Here is a 21,625-nt window from a genome sequence, read left to right as displayed (position 1 = left end):
CTAACCTGAGGAAGAAGTCATAGACTAATTGTAAGTGGGGCCATGCAGCTTCTAACGTTGGCTCATCCTCCTCAGGATCAAATTCTGCACCATTTGGATTACTAGATGGGGGAAGTGTCCGGAATAAATTCACAGCAAACTGGGAAGGAGGGAATAATACCATTAAATTTTTCATTTGCTCTATGAAAAAAGCTGTAATCTATCAGTTGTCATATTCTCTTTATCTTTTTTTTCTGCACACGGCAAAAACCCAAAGAGAATTAAATAACCACAAAAGCCTCCATACCAATCTTTCGGTTGTTTCAATGAATATTTCAACTGCTCCAGGTAAGAGTAAGCAAATCCTTAAGAAGAAAACAATTTTCAACAAACATATAAGACACACCCAGATAATTAAAACTACATATACATTTTACAGTATAAAACTTCTAATATTCTTATCAACCACTTCCATTAATGATTAATTAAACTTTTAATTATATTTACCTGTTTGTTTCTGGCTGATTATTTCATGTTATATTGTAAAAAAAGCCAAAATAGTATATTATCTTGAAAATTGAATCTTACTTCTTGACCGAACTTCGCAAGACATACTAATCATATATAATTCTTTTTATTATTTTTTCCTTATTATTTATCACTATTACCACCAAAAAAAGCACATTGAGAAACTATGCATCAAGATTATCAACAAATGACAGAAGACAATAAAAAAACATCCTACGGGCATAAGCACCCCCACCCCTCCCAGGTGAGACTCAAACCCATGACTCTCAATTTGACACGTGACGATTTTATCCTGTCACCTACAAGATGAACAAACTTCCACCGAATCCTGACTCATTCACTAACGATTTTAACACAAATTCAGTGCTCTCTTCATTTGTCATGATTTCTCACTACTTCAAGCAATGCTGTAAACGAGCATTCTGATTATATTGATGCTGAGCAATCAAAACAAAATTCAAAATTAGTTACAAAACGGGGGAGTGAGTGAACAACGCATCTTACCATGTTCACAGCCTCTGGGTAGATAGCTTCTGTAATGACTCCTCTTTGGGAGGTGACAAACTCGACCATTTCGTGCAGGGCGGCCCGCTTCACCTCCTTCCATTTCAGGTCGGAAAGAGGGTCGGAGACAAAGTCAAACAGCACGCAGCACTGACGGATCTTCTGGATGAATAGCTCCTCACGTTCCCCAGGCGCAGCATCTGCAATAGGCAACCAAAAGGAAGAGGCTTATTATTCTTGTTGTGAAGGAAGAGCTTAGCCATAATACCACAAATTTGTAATGGTAGGTAAATTGCATACAATGCGTTGAAGCATTACTGGCATACAGTGGCATGTCCAGGGGGGGTTCCGGACTCCCCCCCCCAAAATATAAAAACACAATTATTTTCCTTCATAAAAGAAAACAAAATATTGAAAAATCGTGAATTAAAAAAAAATATTTATTTAACAAATGAAGTTTTTCGATTATAAAAAGGGTTAAAATTAGTTTAAAACCCATTATTTAGTACCTTGTTTTTCAAAGATTTTCCCCCTGATTTTGGACCACCCCCGAACGAAATTCCTGGCTACGCCACTGCTGGCATATGATGAAACTGAATCAAATCAATAAATTTTAAAAGGTAGTATCATAGAGTAAGATGTACTCTGTGATAATATATACGGGACCAACAGCACTTGCTGTAAGAAAGTGCACAATGCGAATTACGCGCGTTTGCTTCAAAGAGATGTTTGTGGCACAGTAACGCACGCTCGTTTCATACTGTTAAGGCGTGCTTATTGCTTACATAAGCATACATCTAGCCGCACGGGAAGATGCGCAAACGCATTCAAAATCAAAAATGTTAACCTGTAAACACCACAATTTCGCTAATGCACGAATGCATGTCCAGGAAATAGCCCCTGTTCTAATTTCGTGAATCTATCCGAGCATTCATTTACTACTCGTAAAAAAGTAACGCACCCGAGTTTGAGCTCTAGCATCTAAACGAAGCCATCAATTTCAAAGCAACAAAAAGCATACGCAAGAGAGTTTATTTCTACGTTGGATGATTTGCTTTAAAAATTCTTCGGCTTCATAGTACTCCCTGAATTTTCTATTTTTTCCGAAAAAGTACCAATTTTTTGCATGCAAAATCAGGTTGCCCATTTTTGAGCGCTTGATATTTCCGCAGTTTGCCGAAAAAAAATTGTTTATACCACCAAAATTGATGGGTTTGTTGTGAAAAACGCATGTATATATTTTTATCTATCAAGCGTACTTGCATGAGTAAATGCTTGGTAATGAAACGGCTCAGGAGGTCGATAGAAAGAAACATCTCTTAGGAGAGCTACGCAATTCGTTGTTTCTGCTCCATCGACCCCGAGAGCTCCTTCCGCGAAGCCAGTGGATACACACGCATCGTTGGTCACGTATGTCACCTTTCTTTTCTAATACCGCACAGTCTCCACACCCTTTCACACACGCAGCTGACATTGAAGATCACATTACAGCACGACGATTACTCCACTTAACCTCAAAATAACGCATGCCTCTCGCTCGGCCTTTATTGGCGATGAATTACTCGCATAAAACTTAAATTATCAACAATTAATTACCAGTAACATCTTTATAGCGATACACATGTAGAACAAGCCTTCACAAAGTAACTCGTGAAGAAGAAATAAAGTTTCCAAATGAAGTAGTGTGTATTTTGCGTTGAAAAACATTATAGGTCAAAATTACCCATGACCGTCCTTGCAGCTAGTGCCACGCACTTCCCGTCCCCTAGCGTTAAGCTATCTATCGTCATGAAACTTTCAGTGCAGAGTAGCCTTTGTTTAACATATATTTATATGTATATTGTAACATTTGTATGTTCATATGTGTATTATAACATAAGTAACATTTCCATTTTAATATGCAGGCATTTAATGGATAATTAATGGACATTTAATGGATATAGCATACGTACGTTTTAAAGGAGTATTACTAAGCCAAAAAAGACAAGTTAAGACCGATCGAAAGGGAGGTATGCGACATCTTAAGGAGATCAGTACGAGGATCGACACACACCATTTTCGAGAAAATTTCAAACTACCCTTAATTATATAAACATATACCCTTACGACTGTAATCCAAAAACTGAAGTTTTATAAGAGACCATGACTTTTTATTCAGGTTCTTAAGGAGACAATTGTCAAAACATATGAATACTTCGAATTAAAGGATAAATACGGTACTTTGGCAAAAATCTGATGATGATGTTCGTTTTAGAATAAGAATTTCGATTGAAATTAAATATAAGTTAGTCAACACAATGTTTTTTTTTTGTAAACGGCGAGTGCATATGATGTTCGTTTTGACGATTGCGATTGAAATTAAACCAAGGCAAAGCGCTATTTAAAAAAAAATGCTATTAGAATATAACTGCGATGCATAGTAACCGAAGTCAAATCACGCAAGCTACATGACTGCGGCGCTACTGTCTATTCAAATACCTGGGAAAAGTTTTTATTTGAACATATAAGGATTAAAACATCCTCATTCTGTGTACCATAATTATGCTTTTAACCTCCATACATACCGTCTATGATGGCTTCACTATTAATTATTTAATCAAGGTGAGAGACTGGGAGGCAAAGAGAAGAAACTATGGATCACTCTACGCCAAAGAACAGCACGGTAGATGGGCCACGCAATGAGAAGCAACAATTACGGGGGAACATAATGGTATGAACATTAATAGAGAAGTCCCCAGAGGAAGACCAAGAGATACGTACGTATCTAGGACATAACAAGACGGATACGGGGAAGACGAGCCTCAGGAAGGTAAAAGAACTAGCTTGGGATAGGGAGAAATGGAGGGCTGTACTTTCTACCAATCACTGGATTTCTAAACTACAATTGGGTTCCTTATTATTATGAACAAACACTGACTTATATACGATATTTCGAATTGGATTTAAAATAATAAGACGTCGATTGAAAAATACTACAGTCGAAAAAATTACAGAAGTGGGATAGAAGGATAAGACGCATTCTGAATAAGCCCGGATGGGTAACTACACGTGCAGTAATTTCGAACCAACGATCCAAGACATAGCGCAACTGAAACTCCTTTCCTCGAATTTAGCGGAAATGAAAGTGCCCGCAGTAAAGCCGGTCGCCCTTGACGGCCAGCCCTCCTGACGACGTCATCTACCGCCACTGCAGTCGCGGGTGCGTACAATACATTTCTGCTCCCACCCGGACATTGTCAGCACGACCACAACAAGGACGACAGACTGAGAGAGTAAACCGCTTTATCAATTCACATTTAGAGGACGCATCACCTTCGCTCGAAAGGTATTTTTTTTAGCGTCGAATTACTGGCATCAAACTTAAAATATCATCCTGAAAATTTCAGGGTGCGTCGATTTACACAAATTTCAACATTCGACTGACATGATTGATTGTGAATCTCAAATTTGAAAATTATACCAAAAAATTCCTAAGTCAACCAAAGCCTGAGGCCAACATTGTAACACCCAACTTCAAAATAGCTCTTAATAAGGGGACGTTCATTAATTAAATGAGATGATTTTGGCGATTTTTGGACCCTCCTTCTTCCCTTGGTGAGATATCGTGAGATTTGGCTCGATCCCCTCCCCTTCCCTCTAGTCTCAAGTGATATGATTCAAAATGAGCAATTTCAGAGTAAATACGCTAGTATCTGCTTCATTGCGTTGGATTTATAAAAAAGCAATTTGTTTAATTATTTTAATTTAAGATTTGTTAAGACTAGTATTTAAGATTAATAAGATCGTAGTCTAGAATAAAATTTTACGCTCTTTCTAGCGGGAAAAAATTACGTGATACTTGCCATGAGATGATATTGAGATTGGGTGATAATCAGCTTGACCCCACTCCCCCTAAACGACTCACGTAATTAAGCCCCCTAATAGAAAAAAAACACGTAAATTATAGGCTTAAAAACCTTTGTTCTATAAAATTCGCTTACTCTCAAAATTAGATGGTGAAACACCCAGAATAACCTCATTACTTTGATACGTATTCAATATTTGATCTCAGGTTTTCACTACTTAATTCCTGCAACTCGATTTTTAATCGTTAGCAACCAATTCGGGTCGTCGAGACCATCTATGTGGTTTAAGGTACGAGCCGCGAATCGCGATCCACTCAAAAATACGCCCTGACGCCATCGAATTTTTACTGCCGGTGCCCACGTCTGCTCTTGGTTCTATGCTCGAAGCCAACAATCGCTCTTGTGTACAATAACTCTGATAGGAAAATTCGGAGGACTATATTGGAGGCTTAAAGCAACCACAGTCGAGACAATTAGTCATGGACCCTACACAGAGGAAACACCAGTCCGTCGCATATGAACCTGATTATTGTGGCTACCTAGGGCGCATTTTAATGGGTTTTCAAAACTGTCCGCAGCGCAGAGCGATCGAGTTATTTCCATTATTTTAAAAAACAATATTTAAAATAGCAATAAATAGCATTAAAAAGTTGTTAATTTTTTTTAATTTTTCATCACGAATATACATTTAGGTTAACTGGCCAAAATATAGTACAGTAAAAGTCGCTTACTATGATCACGCGCGTAAAGAAATCCCGCCGATAACGAAGGGAGTCCCAGTCCCTCGGACTTTCTTATAATACTTTCCCCGCATTTAACAAGTACGAAATCCCCGCAATTACGAACTATAATTTGCTCCTTAGGAGAATTATTTCCTCTTTTATAACGAAAATACGGCCATCTTCGCTACTTAACCGTTGCTTGCCTTATCATTACCATTAGTTGTTCTCTCGTGTGGCCATCACCACACTGTTCTACTGTCTATTTTAAAATCCTTACCTTTCCAGCCGTTTAATAGAAAGGGTGGGACGATTGCTACTTGTTACGGATCTGTTGCATAAATAAAGACAATTTACGGATTATAAGCCGGCAATCCTGTTATGCATAGGGAAAAATCCTTTTTTTATGGATATAACGAAATCCAGTTTATAACAAAATAGAACGATGGTTCCTTGAAACTCGTAATAAGCGAGTTTTACAGTATATTTCTGCGTGAAATTCGGATTGCTCTGCCCGTCAGCGACACTAGTGGCGAAATTTTAAAACCTATTTGGTGGGGGACAACACGTCTAGAAAGCCGACTGAAGAATCCTCTACCGTAATATTCGTTCGCGGGGCACAGGAATGCATGAGAATAAAACACGATCAGGGCATGCGTGCGGCGGCAATGTCGCTTTCGGCGGCCTTGGCGTCCCCACGCGATCGCGGAAAGGAAGAGGCCAGCTGCCGAGTTGCCTCTCCCGCTTAACGGCACTCTCGAGAAGTATTGTCGGCCTTGCGAATTCACTTGCCGAGGGACTCTATTCCGGAAACTGACACGCGAAAAACGTTACGTATCGTTAACAATATGGACTTGGAAATATATAAAAACTGTTAAGATGTACACGGGAATTAAGTGTCTTTTAAAAAACATGTTTTTATGACTTAAGGCCTGGTTACACGATACATGATAATGTATAAATGCTTGAACACGAGAATGAACACGAAAATGCACCCTGTAACTACCCAACTTGTGCGGACGCATGAACAAAAAATATAACCTGTTCTTATTTGGCTCATGCATTCTTATATGTCCCGTTCCGGTCCACCAAAATCGTTCATGCATTCACAAATTAACTCGCACGTGTTAATGTACCGTGTAATCAGGACTTTATATTCTCTTACACCTGGGCCATTTGTGCAGGAGTAGCTATTTTCTTATAATAACGCGCTTAAGTTGACCCTAACGTATATAACACCATTTGCCCCGCGTCATGGTAATTCTTGCTTAGGGGGGCATTAATAACGTGAGCGATTTTGGCGACTTTTGGACCATCCCCTACCCTTTGGTGAGATATCGTGAGATTTGCCTCGAAACCCTTCCTACTCCCTGTAATCTCACGAGAGGTAGTCCAAAATACGTATCTTCAGTGTAAATACGTTAATCCGTGCTTCATTACGTTGGATTTGTTATAGATTGTTTAATTATTTTTATTTAAGATAAGTTAAGACTAGTATTTAAGAATACTAAGACCGTAATTTTACACTGTTTTATTCGGAAAAAAATACGTGATACTCGCATCCATCTCGCATCCATCACATGAGATCGGTTGAGATCGGCTTAACCTAAACGCCTCACGTAATTAATGGGTGGCCCCATGTGGCATTCCATCCTTAGTCCTAATTCACGACGAGGGTAATTTAAAGACGCGGCACGCCGTATCATCTTCCTCTTTTCAGTATAACAATCGCTAACAAAATGCTGGCAAACCGTTCGGCAAAACATCTCTCTTAGTTTATCGTTTCTGCCGGACTTGGAAATATAGCGGGATTCTAAAATGATGTTCTTCGTCTCCCTCTGAAAGATATCTCAATTGCTCAAAAAGCCTAACCCGAGTTTCTAGCGGCTGCTAGCCTCATTCGTTCCACATCTGTGTCACTTTTTCTCTACGCACGAAGCAGTTTTTGGCAAATAGCGCAGCTTTCCTTTGTATTTAATTAAAGGATTAAGTCTTTCTGCGTCGGATCTCATATGCTCGAAGCAGAGTTGTTGTGATTATGGCACTACCCTCGAGGAGGTTCGGGAGTACCGCGTCCACCGAAAACGGCTTTCCGACCACCTCACTGAGAACACCTGACGTTCGACAATGCCTCATTCGCCATCCGTGAGAGCAATTAAAGTGATGCGAATAAGACGACACCCATGCACCTGTTCAACGAGAATACACAGCATTCGTCCCTTAGTAACTTCATTTATGTGGCCACTTTTATTGGACCATTTTATTTGGTTTTCAAAAATGTCTGCAGCGCAGCGATGGGTTCAAGGCTCCATCAAAACTCCTGTTGATACAACTTCATCGATTTCATCGCATACGACTCCCATCAGAGGACTACCTTTCTAAATTCCTCTTCCGTTTCCCCTCCCGCCCAAAATTGCAAAAAGAGCGGATGAAGCGGTCATGTTAGTGATAAAATACGTGATGTCCGAGTTTAACGAGTTTTTTTCCTTCGTCACTTTATTATCAACCCTTTGTTTATAAATGTAAAATCTAAAGCTAATGTAAAAGGCCTTCTTACCTTTTATGGATTTGATGCAAATAAAAAAAAATCGATCCATTAATTCTGAATATTTACAACATACCACTTCAACCGCGAGAAAAAGCATTAATAAATTAAAAAATAAATGCCTAATAATATCACAAATAATATTTAGGTTAACTGCCCACATTATAACACACACACACACATTTTTCCGCGAAATAAAGATCTCTCTGCCCGTCAGCGAAGGGATTGACGAGTTTAATAAACCTATTTGAATGCGCGTTGGATGTCAACAAATTTCGCGGCTGACTCGAGTATCCTCTTTGGTAACATTCGAGCACCTGTTCCTCAACGCCCATACAGCGAGCCAACGCATACTCGGGCAATGGCCTGTTATGTTGAACCAAATGCAAGAATCAATGGTTAGAATTGTTATACGTATTTTTAACCGGTTACATTGTTCATTGGAATTCACAATGAAAAATAAGTACGTTTAAATGCATACTTCGAAAAAATTCGAACAGTTCCCTGTTTCACCAGACACAGGTGATGGAACAATTATTGCATTTCCAAAATTATTCACGAGGCCGTATTGTAAATTAATTTATTATTAATTAATTTGTGTGGATTCTTACTGAGTCATTTCTTTCATTTCGAATGTACACAAACTTCCACAAAGTTAAGCCTGGAACGATTACTTGTGTTGACTGAAATTTTTGGCCACCAATTATACCTGAACGTGCGTAATTCGGTCTCTGTCCGTACGTGAATCTACCCGTCAGCGACGTGAATGGTGACTTCTGTAAACCCGCTTAGGTGCGCTGTGAGTGACAGCTTTCCAGGTGCCGACTGGAGAATTTTCTATTGCAATATTTTTGGATAAAGGCTCCAAAAATACGTCGACGAAAACGCCCACAGGTTCTTCTGGATAATCGCCTCGAGGACGTGCGATCGAATATCCATCACCACACTTGCGACGGTCCCTTTTTATTATTTCTTCATCATAACGACGAGACGACGAACCTTTTTTTTTCGACATGAATGGTTCGGCGAACTCTGGCGCGAAAGGAGGGGAAGTCAATCAATCGATCGATATCCCATAAAAAGTAATAAAACCTCGTGCGCGACACACACTGAGAAGAGTGTGTCGGCTGCGACGACCTCGTACACAATAGCGTCCGCTGTTTCGCCACTCTCCAACGACCGCCTTCACACACCGCCTGGCCATCCTAAGGGGAGCGGCTGAGATAATAAAAGGGCTGACTATCAATGATTTTCACTTTTTTGGAAAAAAACTATTATTCTAAGCTATTATAATAATTATAAGCTATAATTCAAGATATTATAATTTTACACAGTAGTAAAATACTTCAATTTTTGTTATAAGGCTCGCATTTTAGTCCAGAATATGAATATTAAATTCATATGAAATGATCCGATAAAATTTCCACAATTTTTTTAGAAAGGTGACTGAAGAATTTTGATACAGTTCTGCACAGTTAATTACCTCCCTTTTTTTTAGAAAGGCGACTGAAGAATTTTGATACAGATGCGTTTTATACTAGACACATGATTTTCACGCATATCAACATAAAAATGGTCATCTTACAAATCAGTTGAAGTAAAATGTTTTATTCTGTTCGCAGAATTTTTTTACTTTTGTCGAACAATGAAAATGTGCTGTTTTACACATATTTTGGCCTTGTGTCGATAAAATTATGACAGCGTCTATAGTGGCAAAACTTTTTACACCGAATTGCAAAAAAAAATGTTAACTTCTATTCTCAAAAGTCCATGTCCAAAACTGCTACCCGCGGCACTCGCAGAAAGTAATGCGTCACAACACCACAAATGAAGAGATCTCCTGCTCGTCCAGTCTTTATTGGCGACTGATTCCTCGCTTAAAACTTATGCTTTCAATTTAAAATTTTCAGTGTAAGCAGCGTAGACCCCGTTCAACATTTGCCAAAAAGCAAATTTGATTATTTTACCTTCCACCTTTCGATAATTTCTTCAGATATAATTTTTACAATTGAGGTAAATGTTGAACGTGGTTCCCACTAAAACTAAAATATAAAATTCGCTGTTTTTTCCAGATTTTCACAATCTAGATGCCAAATGCACGGTTTTTAGACAAAGCATTTCATGCAGAAATATTGATCGCGTAACGATCATAGGCCGCAGGTTAACTAAAAATTTAACAAATGCGACAGACGCCGTGAATGCAATCGCCGCAATGAAAGTGCTATTTCTCATGGCGTCACCTATCGTTAGCAAAATTCAGGGCCGGCTACGGGTTGTGAGTGAGAAAATGGAGTGAGCAGGGCGGCAGGGAAATTAAGAAGCGTCTGAATTTTCGCCAGGGTTAATGAACACTTCGGTTACCAGTCTTCCGGCTTTGGTACAGGCTTAAGGTCAATGCGTCATCATGACACACGGACCAATAATTGCGCTTAGAATAAATACGTGAGCAGATAAATGCGTGGACAGTGTTTGCGCATGAGTGACCTTGAAACATGATCGACACATCAATTTTTCTTTTGCTCTTTCAATCGTAGTACTAAAATCAAGTTTGAGAGATTTTTAAGGTTATATGACGAAATTCACGGCTTAATCACGGGTTTAAGGTTTTCGCGGTTGAGTGGGGGCCCCGGTTGAAATCGGTCTCCTCTGCTTGCCCCTTAGAGGACGCATACCTACCGCTGGATCGGTCATTTTTGACGACGAATTACTCGCGCAAAACTTATGCGGTCATCTAGAAATTTTCAGGAAAAGCAGGGCCCTTGCCCGGCACCAGACCCGCCACGACATCTCAAACGGCGGTTCCTCACGGAATCCGTTCTAGCATGCTGCTCCCATGCTAATTGGATTATTAGAATAATCTTCATGACCTTCAATGGGTATCGGTTGGGTTCGCTTATGCGTACACCACATCACAATTACCCTGCACCCCGGTCGAGAGTTCAATGTATCTCAAATATTAAAAAAATGATGTTAAATGATGATGATAAAAAATGATGATGCAACTGCTGTTTGAGATTATAATGAAAAGGTCACATTGCCAATTTAGAGATACAGGCAAATGTAGTCAATGACTCCATGCTGTTTACACTCTTGTTAGCGATTCTTTCCCTCAATGAGCGGATCCCTAAACGAGTGAATGGTGAATGGGCAGGACTTATTATGACGTTACCGACTCATGACAAGTAGGCTGGAACTTTCACGCGTTTTCAATCCAAACTTATAAGAAAATGGCTAAGTGAGGAAGAATTTTTCGTCGTAACATATTAAGTATTACACAATAGCGAATCCTCGCATCAGGGAGCTTGGGAAAATTAAATACATTTATTACCATAAAAAATTGTCTGAAATTAGGATAAAAATTATATTTTACTTCCAGGCATTGTATATTCAATGCATCATCTGAAAGAATATTAATCTGCCTCAAAGGGATATATAAAACACACTCGCTATTACTTTGTAAATAATTATTTCAATGGAAAATAGCCTAATGTATGTCCAACTCCTATACGCATTGACTACGGTTTGATGTGTCTCTCATCTGTGTGTACAACTACTGCACAAATTTAAATAAATGATAAGAGGTAAAAACAACTTCAATGCGGTGGTGTAGTTAAGTTTATTAGCCGATACATTCAGCTACAACTACATATTACCCCGCAAGTCGCCTCAATAGGTCAATGGTGAGGAAAGTAATACTACGCAAAGAGGAAACAGAGGTTTACAAAGAAGAGATCGAACAGATAAAAGAGCTGATTAAGCCCAAAGATTACCTAAAATTCTCATTCACAGTTATACCGGTTATTCCGCCTTTTAAAAACGAAATACGACCACTCGTCCTGGATCCAAGCAACGCATAACATCATAATAAAACCGAATATTAGCGAACTACTTACAATTAAGGTACGCCTATTAATACAAATGGTAATCGAGTGGTAAAAAAATCAAATTTGTCGTCTACTCCGGAATAAATAACCGAGATATTACCATACCGTAAAAGGCTATGTATAAATGCCTGGTGTCCTAACACCCATCTACATCTACATAATACCCTGCGAGCCACCTCAAGGGTGTTTGGCAGGGGGTGATCAATCACCAGCATGCAATTGGACTCCCATATGCAATTGGACTCCCATATGCACACCACACCGTCCAAAACACATCACGTATTTACTAACATCACGTATTACTAACAAATTATACTACTACTATATGCCCCCTGCCACACGCCTTTTAGGCGGCTTGCGGGGTAGTACGTAGATGTACCGACAAACAATATGAGAGCACGCTACAGCAGACAAATGAGCTGACGAAGCTCACGAATTGCCGCAAAAATTTAAAGGAGAGCCATCAATCGTTGAATACTAAAGGAGCAGCAATGAAAATGGCAAAGGACGGGTCCACGAGCCGCTCCTTTTTATTATTTTTTCGCAACGGCATTCGCGAAATGTCCCGAGCGGGATAGAGGATTCTTTCTTCTGCCGAGCCATTCTTTTCCGTAGCGGGCGAGGCCAGCGCCACTGCAGACATCGACAACGGCAGAAAAAGAAAAGAAAGCAATCGGAGGAGGGAAAAATAGAGAGAGAGAAAGAGGCGAGAGATCTCTTCGCTGTTTCAGCAGAATGCCAGCGACTTGCAAAAAGAAAGACGACGTAGGATTCGCATTCAACGAAGCGATTTCGCGAATACAGCACGCGGGGATGGAAACTATCTGGTTTCCCAGAAATTACCTCGTGATTCATTTATGGCAAACGTAGCCTCTAAAACGTCCCAATCAAAATACAGATAGCAAACATTTACCCGGCTTAAACAAAAGTAAATTAAATTTGCCTAAGTTCAAACGATTAAACTACGACCTAGATACGAGACACTTCGAAACATAGTCAAAGCGCAAAGGAGTTGGCAATAAGATCATTTTTCATTGAAAAATTCGTTTACAAAAGTAATAGCGTGTATTAATTACACATATCTTTGAAATATAATTACATTCTCACACAGGATTAATTGAACATTCAATAGCTGGAAGGAAAATACAAATTTTGATCCAAATTTCTGAGACCTAATTATGCTAATAACTTTATATTTAATTACTACAGGAATTCAAACTACTTAAAATGTAGATACATGGCATTAGAACAAAAAATAGCAGACAAAATGCTATAGTCTGCATTAATTGGACAAAAAATAATGATAAAAAATTAGATTCGAGCGTTTCAAATAATTTCCTATTCTGTCATGAGACAACAGTATTTCCACGAATGCGGCCACACTTATAATTAAGTTTTTAAAAAAGATATTGCAATTAAACATTCCGGGTAAAATACTCGTATCTTAGGCCACGCGCAATATTTTTACTACACGGGAGCAATTTCGCCATATTATTCAGCTGTTTTCTTCGTGAATTTGGAACAAAAATCTTAAAAAACGCTTTCAGTAATGAATTTGAAAATGCTGTCCCTATAGCACCGATTTTTCGGTCGGTAAGATTCAATCCAAGTGGAAGCTAGGTTCTCTATCTCCAAAAGAGCAACAAACTCCTTTATTATGAGCCTATCTGCGACAGGAACATTTTATTCCGCGTGACGTCTTTAATGGTGTTTTCGTGATGTTTTCAATGGAAAAGAGTTATTACTTTTTGCAATCAAATAAATTAAGTTCATGACTCTTTTCATAAGGGAATCGATTCAATTCTAATGAAAAGATATGTCAGGACAAACATATTTCATACAGACATTCATTTTTTGTCCCTGACTTTTCCCTGATTTTTGAGTCCGAATTTTTAAAACTTTATCTGACGTTATGTCATAGGCAAAGCAGTCAAAGAAATTTTAGGGAAAATACAGCGAGGTATATAAAAAGTAAATCCAGTAGTAGTAGCATAAATAAAGTCAAGTAACGCCACGTCGGCGCCACCCCGTGCCGTCGAGCCAGGACGTACAGGAATGGGAACTGAATTTGAGCAAATGCACGGCCCTCCATTTCTTGCGGTGGTCGTCCAAATATCCCCATGAATATGTTGTGGATGGTATTAACATGACGCCGACAGAAGAGATGAAGTTTCTAGGAGTTACGATAACTTCGAACCTATCGTGAGGAACGCACATAAGAAATATTTGTAGCAGAGCCCTGAAGAAACTAGGATTCGCCACGCATGTTGTGGAAAGATTTCCGGATGAAAAACTAAAAGAGAGGTGTTATTACGCCGGATAAATTAAGAGAGATATTTTCCCAACGGATAATTATTGGTATTGGTTTTTCCTCGGAACAATAAAGGACTTTAATAAATGCTGGGCGGAACTTCGTCGGTAAATTTCCTTTCCATTTGTAAACGGCTGGTGTCCTGAAGTCCCCCTCCACGCGCCTATTGAGGCGGCTTACAGAGTAGTATGTGCATGACAACAAAACGCCCGCCTCGCCGCTCGATCGCAGGAATACTCCACGCGTTCAAATATGATTTTCATCTTCTACAAGGCCTCGGACGTTTTTTCCCTCGCTATTACTTCCCTATTTGATCTCAATGATTTTCTTCCGTGACCGGTGTGAACGCTATATGCGAGAGGAAATAATTATTTCATCAAGGAACTATATTATTACCATTCCCGATATTTTGTCTGTTTATTATTATTATTATAGTATTCTACCGATTAAGGTAGGTTTCCATGGAGTACGCAAGAAGTGATCTGGGAGCCTCCCTTTCCTTCCAGCACTGCCTTCTTTAACTCACAGTAAGGCCTACTCTCTTTCAATCTATCTAAAAATCCTATTCTTCTCCTTCCCCTCCCTCGTTTCCCTAACATTCTACCCTCTAGCACCATTTTCAACATCCCCTCACCACTAAGCACTAACTCCATCCATACCTTCTGTCTCCTCCGTATCTCATCTAAAAGCTGCCTCTCCTCGCCAACCATATCCAGCACTTCGTCGTTCCTTTTCCTCTCCGTCCATTTCACCCTCTCCATTCTTCTCCATACCCACATCTCGAATGCCTCCAATCTTCTCTCGTCTTCTTTCCTTAGTGTCCACGTTTCCGCACCGTAGAGAGCTACACTCCAGATCAAACTCTTCACTAACCTTTTCTTTAAACTCTTACATAACGATCCTCTTAGAAGCTCCTTCCGGTTCATGAACGCCTCCTTCGCTAATGCAATTCTCTTCCTAATGTCCTTACTACTGTATCCGTTTTCCTCTAACGTACTGCCTAAATAGTTGAATTGCTCAACCTGCTCAAGTTTTTCACCACCCATCTTTATCTTAAGTCTCACATTCCTCGCTCGTGATGCTTTACAAAACCGCATTACCTTAGTTTTCTTGTGATTAATCCTCATCCCATATTCCTCGCAACGCTCGTATAACGCATCCACTAGAGCCTGAAGCCCCCTTGCTGACTGGCTAATCAGCGCCTGATCATCCGCGAATCTCACTGATTTGAACATCATTCCTCCCACTTTTATTCCAGCTTCTAACTCATCCCATGCTTCCCTTACCATCTCTTCAGCGTACACGTTAAAGAGCAGCGGCGATAGGGGACAGCCTTGCCTCACACCTCGGCCAATGCTTGCCCACCCGGATTCTCCGTCCGCTACCCTCACTTGCGCAGTCTGGGCCATATACAGATTACGAATCAGTCGTCTATCCCTCCAATCTACACCTATTCTCTTCAGAATATCCATTAACTTTACCCAGTTCACTCTATCAAACGCTTTTTCAAAATCCACGAAACACGCATATACGTCCTGGTCGTATTCTAGGTTCCTCTCCACGAGGGACCTCATTATTGCTATTGCATCACGAGTTGACTTCCCCTTTCTGAAACCAAATTGATCTTCGCCCAAATACTCGTTTGCCCTCGCCTCCATTCGTCTGTTCAATATCCTCAGCACCACTTTCGCCGCATGCGATATTAAGCTGATAGTCCTATAATCTCCGCATTCCACAGATTTCTTCTTTTTCGGAAGCGGAATTAAAACCGTCTTCACGAAATCTTCCGGCCAGCATCCCTCCTCATAGATCCTGCGCACTAGTTCGAAAAACCTATTCTTACCTTCCTTCCCTAGATTCTTCAGAAGCTCACACGGGATATTGTCCACGCCTACTGCTTTCCTAGCCTTCATATCACGAAGTGCTCTCTCTATTTCCGAATCTAATATCCCCGGCCCAAGATTATCCTCCTCCACTGCACTTTCCTCCTCTAGAGTCAATCTCTCTGGTCTGTTCATTCCGTCATACAGGTCCTCCACGTATTCCTTCCATCTACTCTGTACCTCTTCTCGCTCGGTTAGCATCCTCCCATCTTTAGCCTTAATTTTAGACATGGCTTGTCCTCTTTTGCCGCCCGATAGCGACTTAACTTTGGCGTACAACGCGCCTATTTCTCCATCCTTCTGGAACTTTTCCATTTCCTCACACTGTCTTTTCCACCAAGCCTCCCTTGCCCTCTTAGTTTCATGTCGTAATCGATTATTCAGTTCCCTATACATTCTTTTTCCCTGTTCCGTGTCCACGTTCTTCCACTTCCTCCTCTCCTCCATTTCATTTACCATTGCCTCCGTTATCCACGGCTTCCTTATCCTTCTACTGTCAACGTAACCAATTGACTTCTCCGCCGCTTTGACTATTCCCGTTTTAATATGTCTGTTTAGGATTGATAATTGACAGAATCGAGTTAATGTTGTTGATGGGCCGAGTGGGCAATGAGGAAGTCCTAAGAAGAGTATGAGTCAAGCCTTACGAAAATCTAGAAGATGGAACAACCTAAGCGGCCATGATGCATGATGGCTGATGAAGATAAGAGTCGAGGGACAATTGAATGTCAAAAATGAAAAGGAAGACCTCGAAAAATATATGGAGCAGATAAAGAAGGACGTGGAAGAGTAGAAATGCGTAGCTGTGAAAAGATTACCTGATAGGTGAACAGAATGAAGAGCTGCGTAAGTCCTATCTTAGGATTGTCGACCTGTGACGGTGAGGTTAAGTATTCTTAATTACATTGATGTTATCTCTCATAGCCAACGGAGAAATAAAATTCTAATTTCAAATATAAAATAAATCCTATTCCATCGGCCCCTGAAGAGGAGCTGCGAACGTCCCCAGGATTCTAGGAAGTTTCCTAATCCTCTTAGTCGCCACAATAATACGGCGAGATTACAAAGGGACGCAATAACCAGCATTTCCCATAGTTTTCAACGGATATCCGCAGATAAAAAAATCATCAGACCCTCCGACACCACGATGCACTGATATTACGGCGGGTAACCCGGGGCCACAAATCCTCCTCACGTCACGCCCAGACCTTGAGCGTGACAAGCATTGGCGAGACTTCCAATCACGCGAGGGCGTGGATCGGCCTCAGGAGAGCGAATGTAAAGTAATCATTCTTTCTAACTCGAGAACCCAGATAATTACTTAGTATCTCAAATGAATACTATAGCACTCAGGTAAATAAATGTGAGCCCATATGATCACGTGAATATTCGAATGAATACAATGAACACCCTCGGGAGTATACTAAAATTCAAATGAAAGACATATTTATCTGAAAATTATTAAGCGTTCAAATGAGTATTAAGGCTCTCAAAAGAACAGTGCGGACACATGCAATTTGAATAAGAAGCATGTCATAGGGTTCGTGAAGTGAATACTATTGAATAAGAGTAATACTTGATACGTCGGCGATTACCCGGGGAATCTATATTCTATAAAGTCCCCTAACGACCACTCATTCATTCATTCATTCATTCACGTATACAAATGTTTGGGGTGAACGAGACGAGATACGGCAAAAAGTCTAATGAAGACCACCTCTAAAATTGTCTGAAACCCCAGGAAAAATTATGAAAACACTAAATTTACAATTATTTATCCGTCTATTCAATTAAAAGTGAGTATAGGGATTAGTTCAAAAAATGGCCACCAAATTCCAATGGCAGCGCGGCAGTCATACAAACGAACAATCATAGCAACATATTTGTTTATGCAAACAAGAGGAGCTAAATTGGGAAAGAAGATAAAGGAAATGAAACGAAAAACTGATAAATATAAGGTAGGAAATTAAGAAAGTAATAATTGAAGTGTCTATTTCTTTGCGTCTTCTTTCCGCAAGAACAAACATCTGTTTAAATCAAAGCGCATTCAAATCAAAAGCGGAGAAATGTAAGGTAAGAAATTAGTTGTTGTTTTTGGTATATTACATCGAGAGTGTGGTGGTTATTAATTTCAAAGTTAACAAGTGCTCTAAATGCCATATTAGAAATATGATTCGTGCTGTTGACTATAGTTCGTATCTTGTTGGCGATACACGATTGTAGTAGAAAGACTTTTAAACAAGTCTTACATAATATAGGTTGGTAAAAATGATTTTATTATCGTGTTTTGTGATGGTGATAACTTTTTATTTTTGTTCACGTTCTTTTTTCCGTTAATTTCCTATTTAATGTACAATGTTATCCGTGAGCTGCAGGAGTGAATAGGCAGTGAATAATACAATATGGAAGATAAGTGCAAATAAAGGTATTTCTTATTCAATTATTTGTCTTGCGAAAATCACGTTTCCTTGAGTGACTAAGTTATTCAACTGTGAAAATTATCGAAATCTTGACATTCACAATGTCTTGTACACCAAAGGCTGTGATCCGTTACTCACCAGATTTATTGCGCATTGCGTTGGATATTAAAGCTGAGATATTTGTGTATCCCGATTCATTAAAACTTTAAATAGAGGTATTTCTGAAGTGAAATCATTCGCGATCAGGATCAATAATATTTCGATAAAATTCGTCATACTAGCCCCAATTCATGCTAAGGCGCATTTGTTTCTAGATATTGATATTCAGTCCCTACGTAATTCGCTTACGAAGCGGGGAACAGCTGTTACATCTTATTCGTATATGATATAAGAATTTGGTTGAGTTTTGTGGAAAATAATTAATAAACGTGTTTCTCATTATAATTCGTAAAGTCGTTATGCTATGATACTACGTATGCATTGGGTGTTGCAGTGGAACGTGGTCTCAACGTTTTTTGTATTTGAATTGAATAAGTTAAAGAAACTCGTAGAAATTTATTTTACTTTTTTAGCCCCTCAGAAAAACTTTTCTCTTTATAAATATTTACATTCATGTTGTAGCCTACGTACCATGTGCTCGTTTTACGTGAAAGTGGAAATATCGCTTATACCTAAGCTAGCCAGCTTTAAAGTAAACGATCCTTAAGTAACAAGTAGCAAACAAAAAGTGTAAGACCTCCCACAACGAGCATAACAGGCCGTAGGCCTTTTTCGGGGGGGCCTAGGGGGGGCAGAGCCCCCCCAGCGAGCATAGCGAGTTCATTGAATATACGACCCTCGAACCTGGTTGCTATGGTGTTATCCTGTCTATTCATTGCAGTAATTTGTGTGCTCATGTCATCTTTTGAATACTCAGCATTCCTTCAGATAATTGCAAATAAAAAAATCACCATCCGTCACCAATGATATTTAGGGGGGGGGGGGGGGGTCAACCGGGGCCACGAAACTTCACGTCACCCTTAGACCGAATTAATTAATTAAATATTCAATACATTCTCAAGTAGAAAAAAGTAATTATCCTTCGTATAATTGCATGTTCCATTAATTATTTAGTAGTTATTACTTTTTCCACTTGACGGATTTCCGCAGATAAAAACATCATCCGACCCTCCATCACGGCCATGCACCATTACTAAGAGGACGCATCACACTCTCAGTATAGAAATGTAGGAGACATTTACGCGCTAAAAACTTCTTTCATCACTTGGAATTTGTTAGGCATGCAATAGTAAACCATTGTCAAAAGTTGCCTTCATGTCAAGTATAAAAATTTTTCATCAGAGAAGGACTGAGGTAAAATTTAATATTGGCGGTATATATAAAAAGTAAACGTTGCAAAGGGCACAGGCAATTTCCGGATAATAGCCTAACTTCAAAACGTGTTACCTATGCGTTACGAAAAAAGACCGGATGAGAGGGAAAGATGTGTCCTCTTAAGAGGACGTATGACTCGTTTAAAACTTACACCATTGCCTCCCAATTTTCAGGTTATACAAAACAGAGGCTACACATCAATTGTTAGGGTCTCAAAATAGAAATATATTTCCACAGCATTTGCTCGAATGCATATCTTTTATGAATGATAAACAAGAAAATTAAGACAAAGGTGTACTCAATGCACTCGGAAAATTACAAGGTAACATCTTTAGAAGACGCATTCCACCCAGTCATTTTTGGTGACGGATTAAATCCTTGAAATATTTTTTCATGGCGAACTTCATCCTTTGGTGTATTTAACTTTGCACCCGTGCGCGTGACTGCGTACAAAGTCACTTGTTCCTTCAGTGCTTTGAAAATCGTCGCCGCAGACCAGCGGAAAATAAGGGTTTTTCTCCCCGACAGTGGCTTAGTAAGCACGACCCTCGCCACATGTGCCACAGTGTGGACTTGTGACGTCAACATCTTGTTCGGTAAAACCCATCCCGAAGTTCGCTCTGAGAAGATGGCTTGGTGGTGTAACTGGTAGCACGCCTGACCGGCAATCGGGAGATCCGGGTTCGAATCCCGGCTAAGTCAAATATTTTTTCATGGCGAACTTCATCCTTTGGTGTATTTAACCTTGAAACATAAGTTATTATCTTGAAACTTTCAGGGTCTAAGAAGTAAATCGTTGTATATATTCACCCATATCTCTAAGTTGATAATTTATCCCTTTAATTATTTTATCAAATGCAATAAATCAATATTTAAGATACTGGTATATAACGAACTCTGCTTACCCTGAAAATTTCAAGATGATAGCGGACGTTTTATGTAAGTAATCCATTACAAAAAAGAATGGTTTTGAAGGAGGCACTAAAAGTTTTAAAGCAGCATTCCGTGGCCAAAAAGATAAAATACGACCGGTGAAGAGGAAGGTATGTGTCCTCTTAAGGCAAGGAACCAGGCGCCACACATCCCTGCCTCGCTGAGACTGTGAGTATGACACGCATCGGCTGGACTTCCAATCACGCGAGGGCGTGAATTGTCAACGGAGGAGGAAGTGAAGACCGTCACGCGACGCGCAGACTACAGTCTTCACGACAGCTCACGTATTTAAGATGCGGAGAAAAATTGATATGGGTAAGGGGAAGGAACAGCGGGGAAAACTGAGCCCATGAAATTAGAAATGGATTGTAATTTATAGCGGTAAAGCCTGAATCAGACGATCATTTTCTTCCGTTCCTTTCGAGAGATAGCTTTACCTACTACACGCAATCATGTTCCAGGATGGCTCCAAGGATGGAAATCCCACCCCTTTTTCCATCACTCGGCACGTCCATCGCTGAAACCATCACCGGTACCGTCTTTCAGCAAATCAAAAAGCACGGCCGCTAACAGCAATAATAGGAATAAGCGATTAAAGTGACGGAATAAGGGATGGAAAAAAAGGAAGGTGGGAATGACCGGGTGATTCAGAAAATGATGGGTTGGGCGATTACTTTTTTGGTCCCTGAAAACCTATCGC

The 21,625-nt window shown here is 39.8% G+C and overlaps 1 protein-coding gene across 4 annotated transcripts in view; it reads right to left on the bottom strand.

Annotated features, from left to right (window-relative positions):
• LOC124168482 (serine/threonine-protein phosphatase 2A 56 kDa regulatory subunit gamma isoform-like) overlaps positions 1–21,625 on the bottom strand; it is a 364,148-nt gene that overhangs the window by 9,507 nt on the left and 333,016 nt on the right. For all 4 annotated transcript variants that reach the window (XM_046546762.1, XM_046546765.1, XM_046546763.1 and 1 more), the window contains 2 exons: positions 1,012–1,211; positions 6–139 (listed from right to left, as the gene is read on the bottom strand). In XM_046546762.1, the coding sequence (XP_046402718.1) occupies positions 6–139; positions 1,012–1,211 (334 nt within the window). The remainder of the gene's footprint in view (positions 1–5; positions 140–1,011; positions 1,212–21,625) is intronic.

This window comes from Ischnura elegans, chromosome 11 (assembly GCF_921293095.1).
Source record: "Ischnura elegans chromosome 11, ioIscEleg1.1, whole genome shotgun sequence".
Taxonomy (NCBI): domain Eukaryota; kingdom Metazoa; phylum Arthropoda; class Insecta; order Odonata; family Coenagrionidae; genus Ischnura; species Ischnura elegans.
The sequence above is the reverse complement of the archived record's forward strand: the minus strand, read 5'-3'. Positions and strand labels throughout refer to the sequence as shown.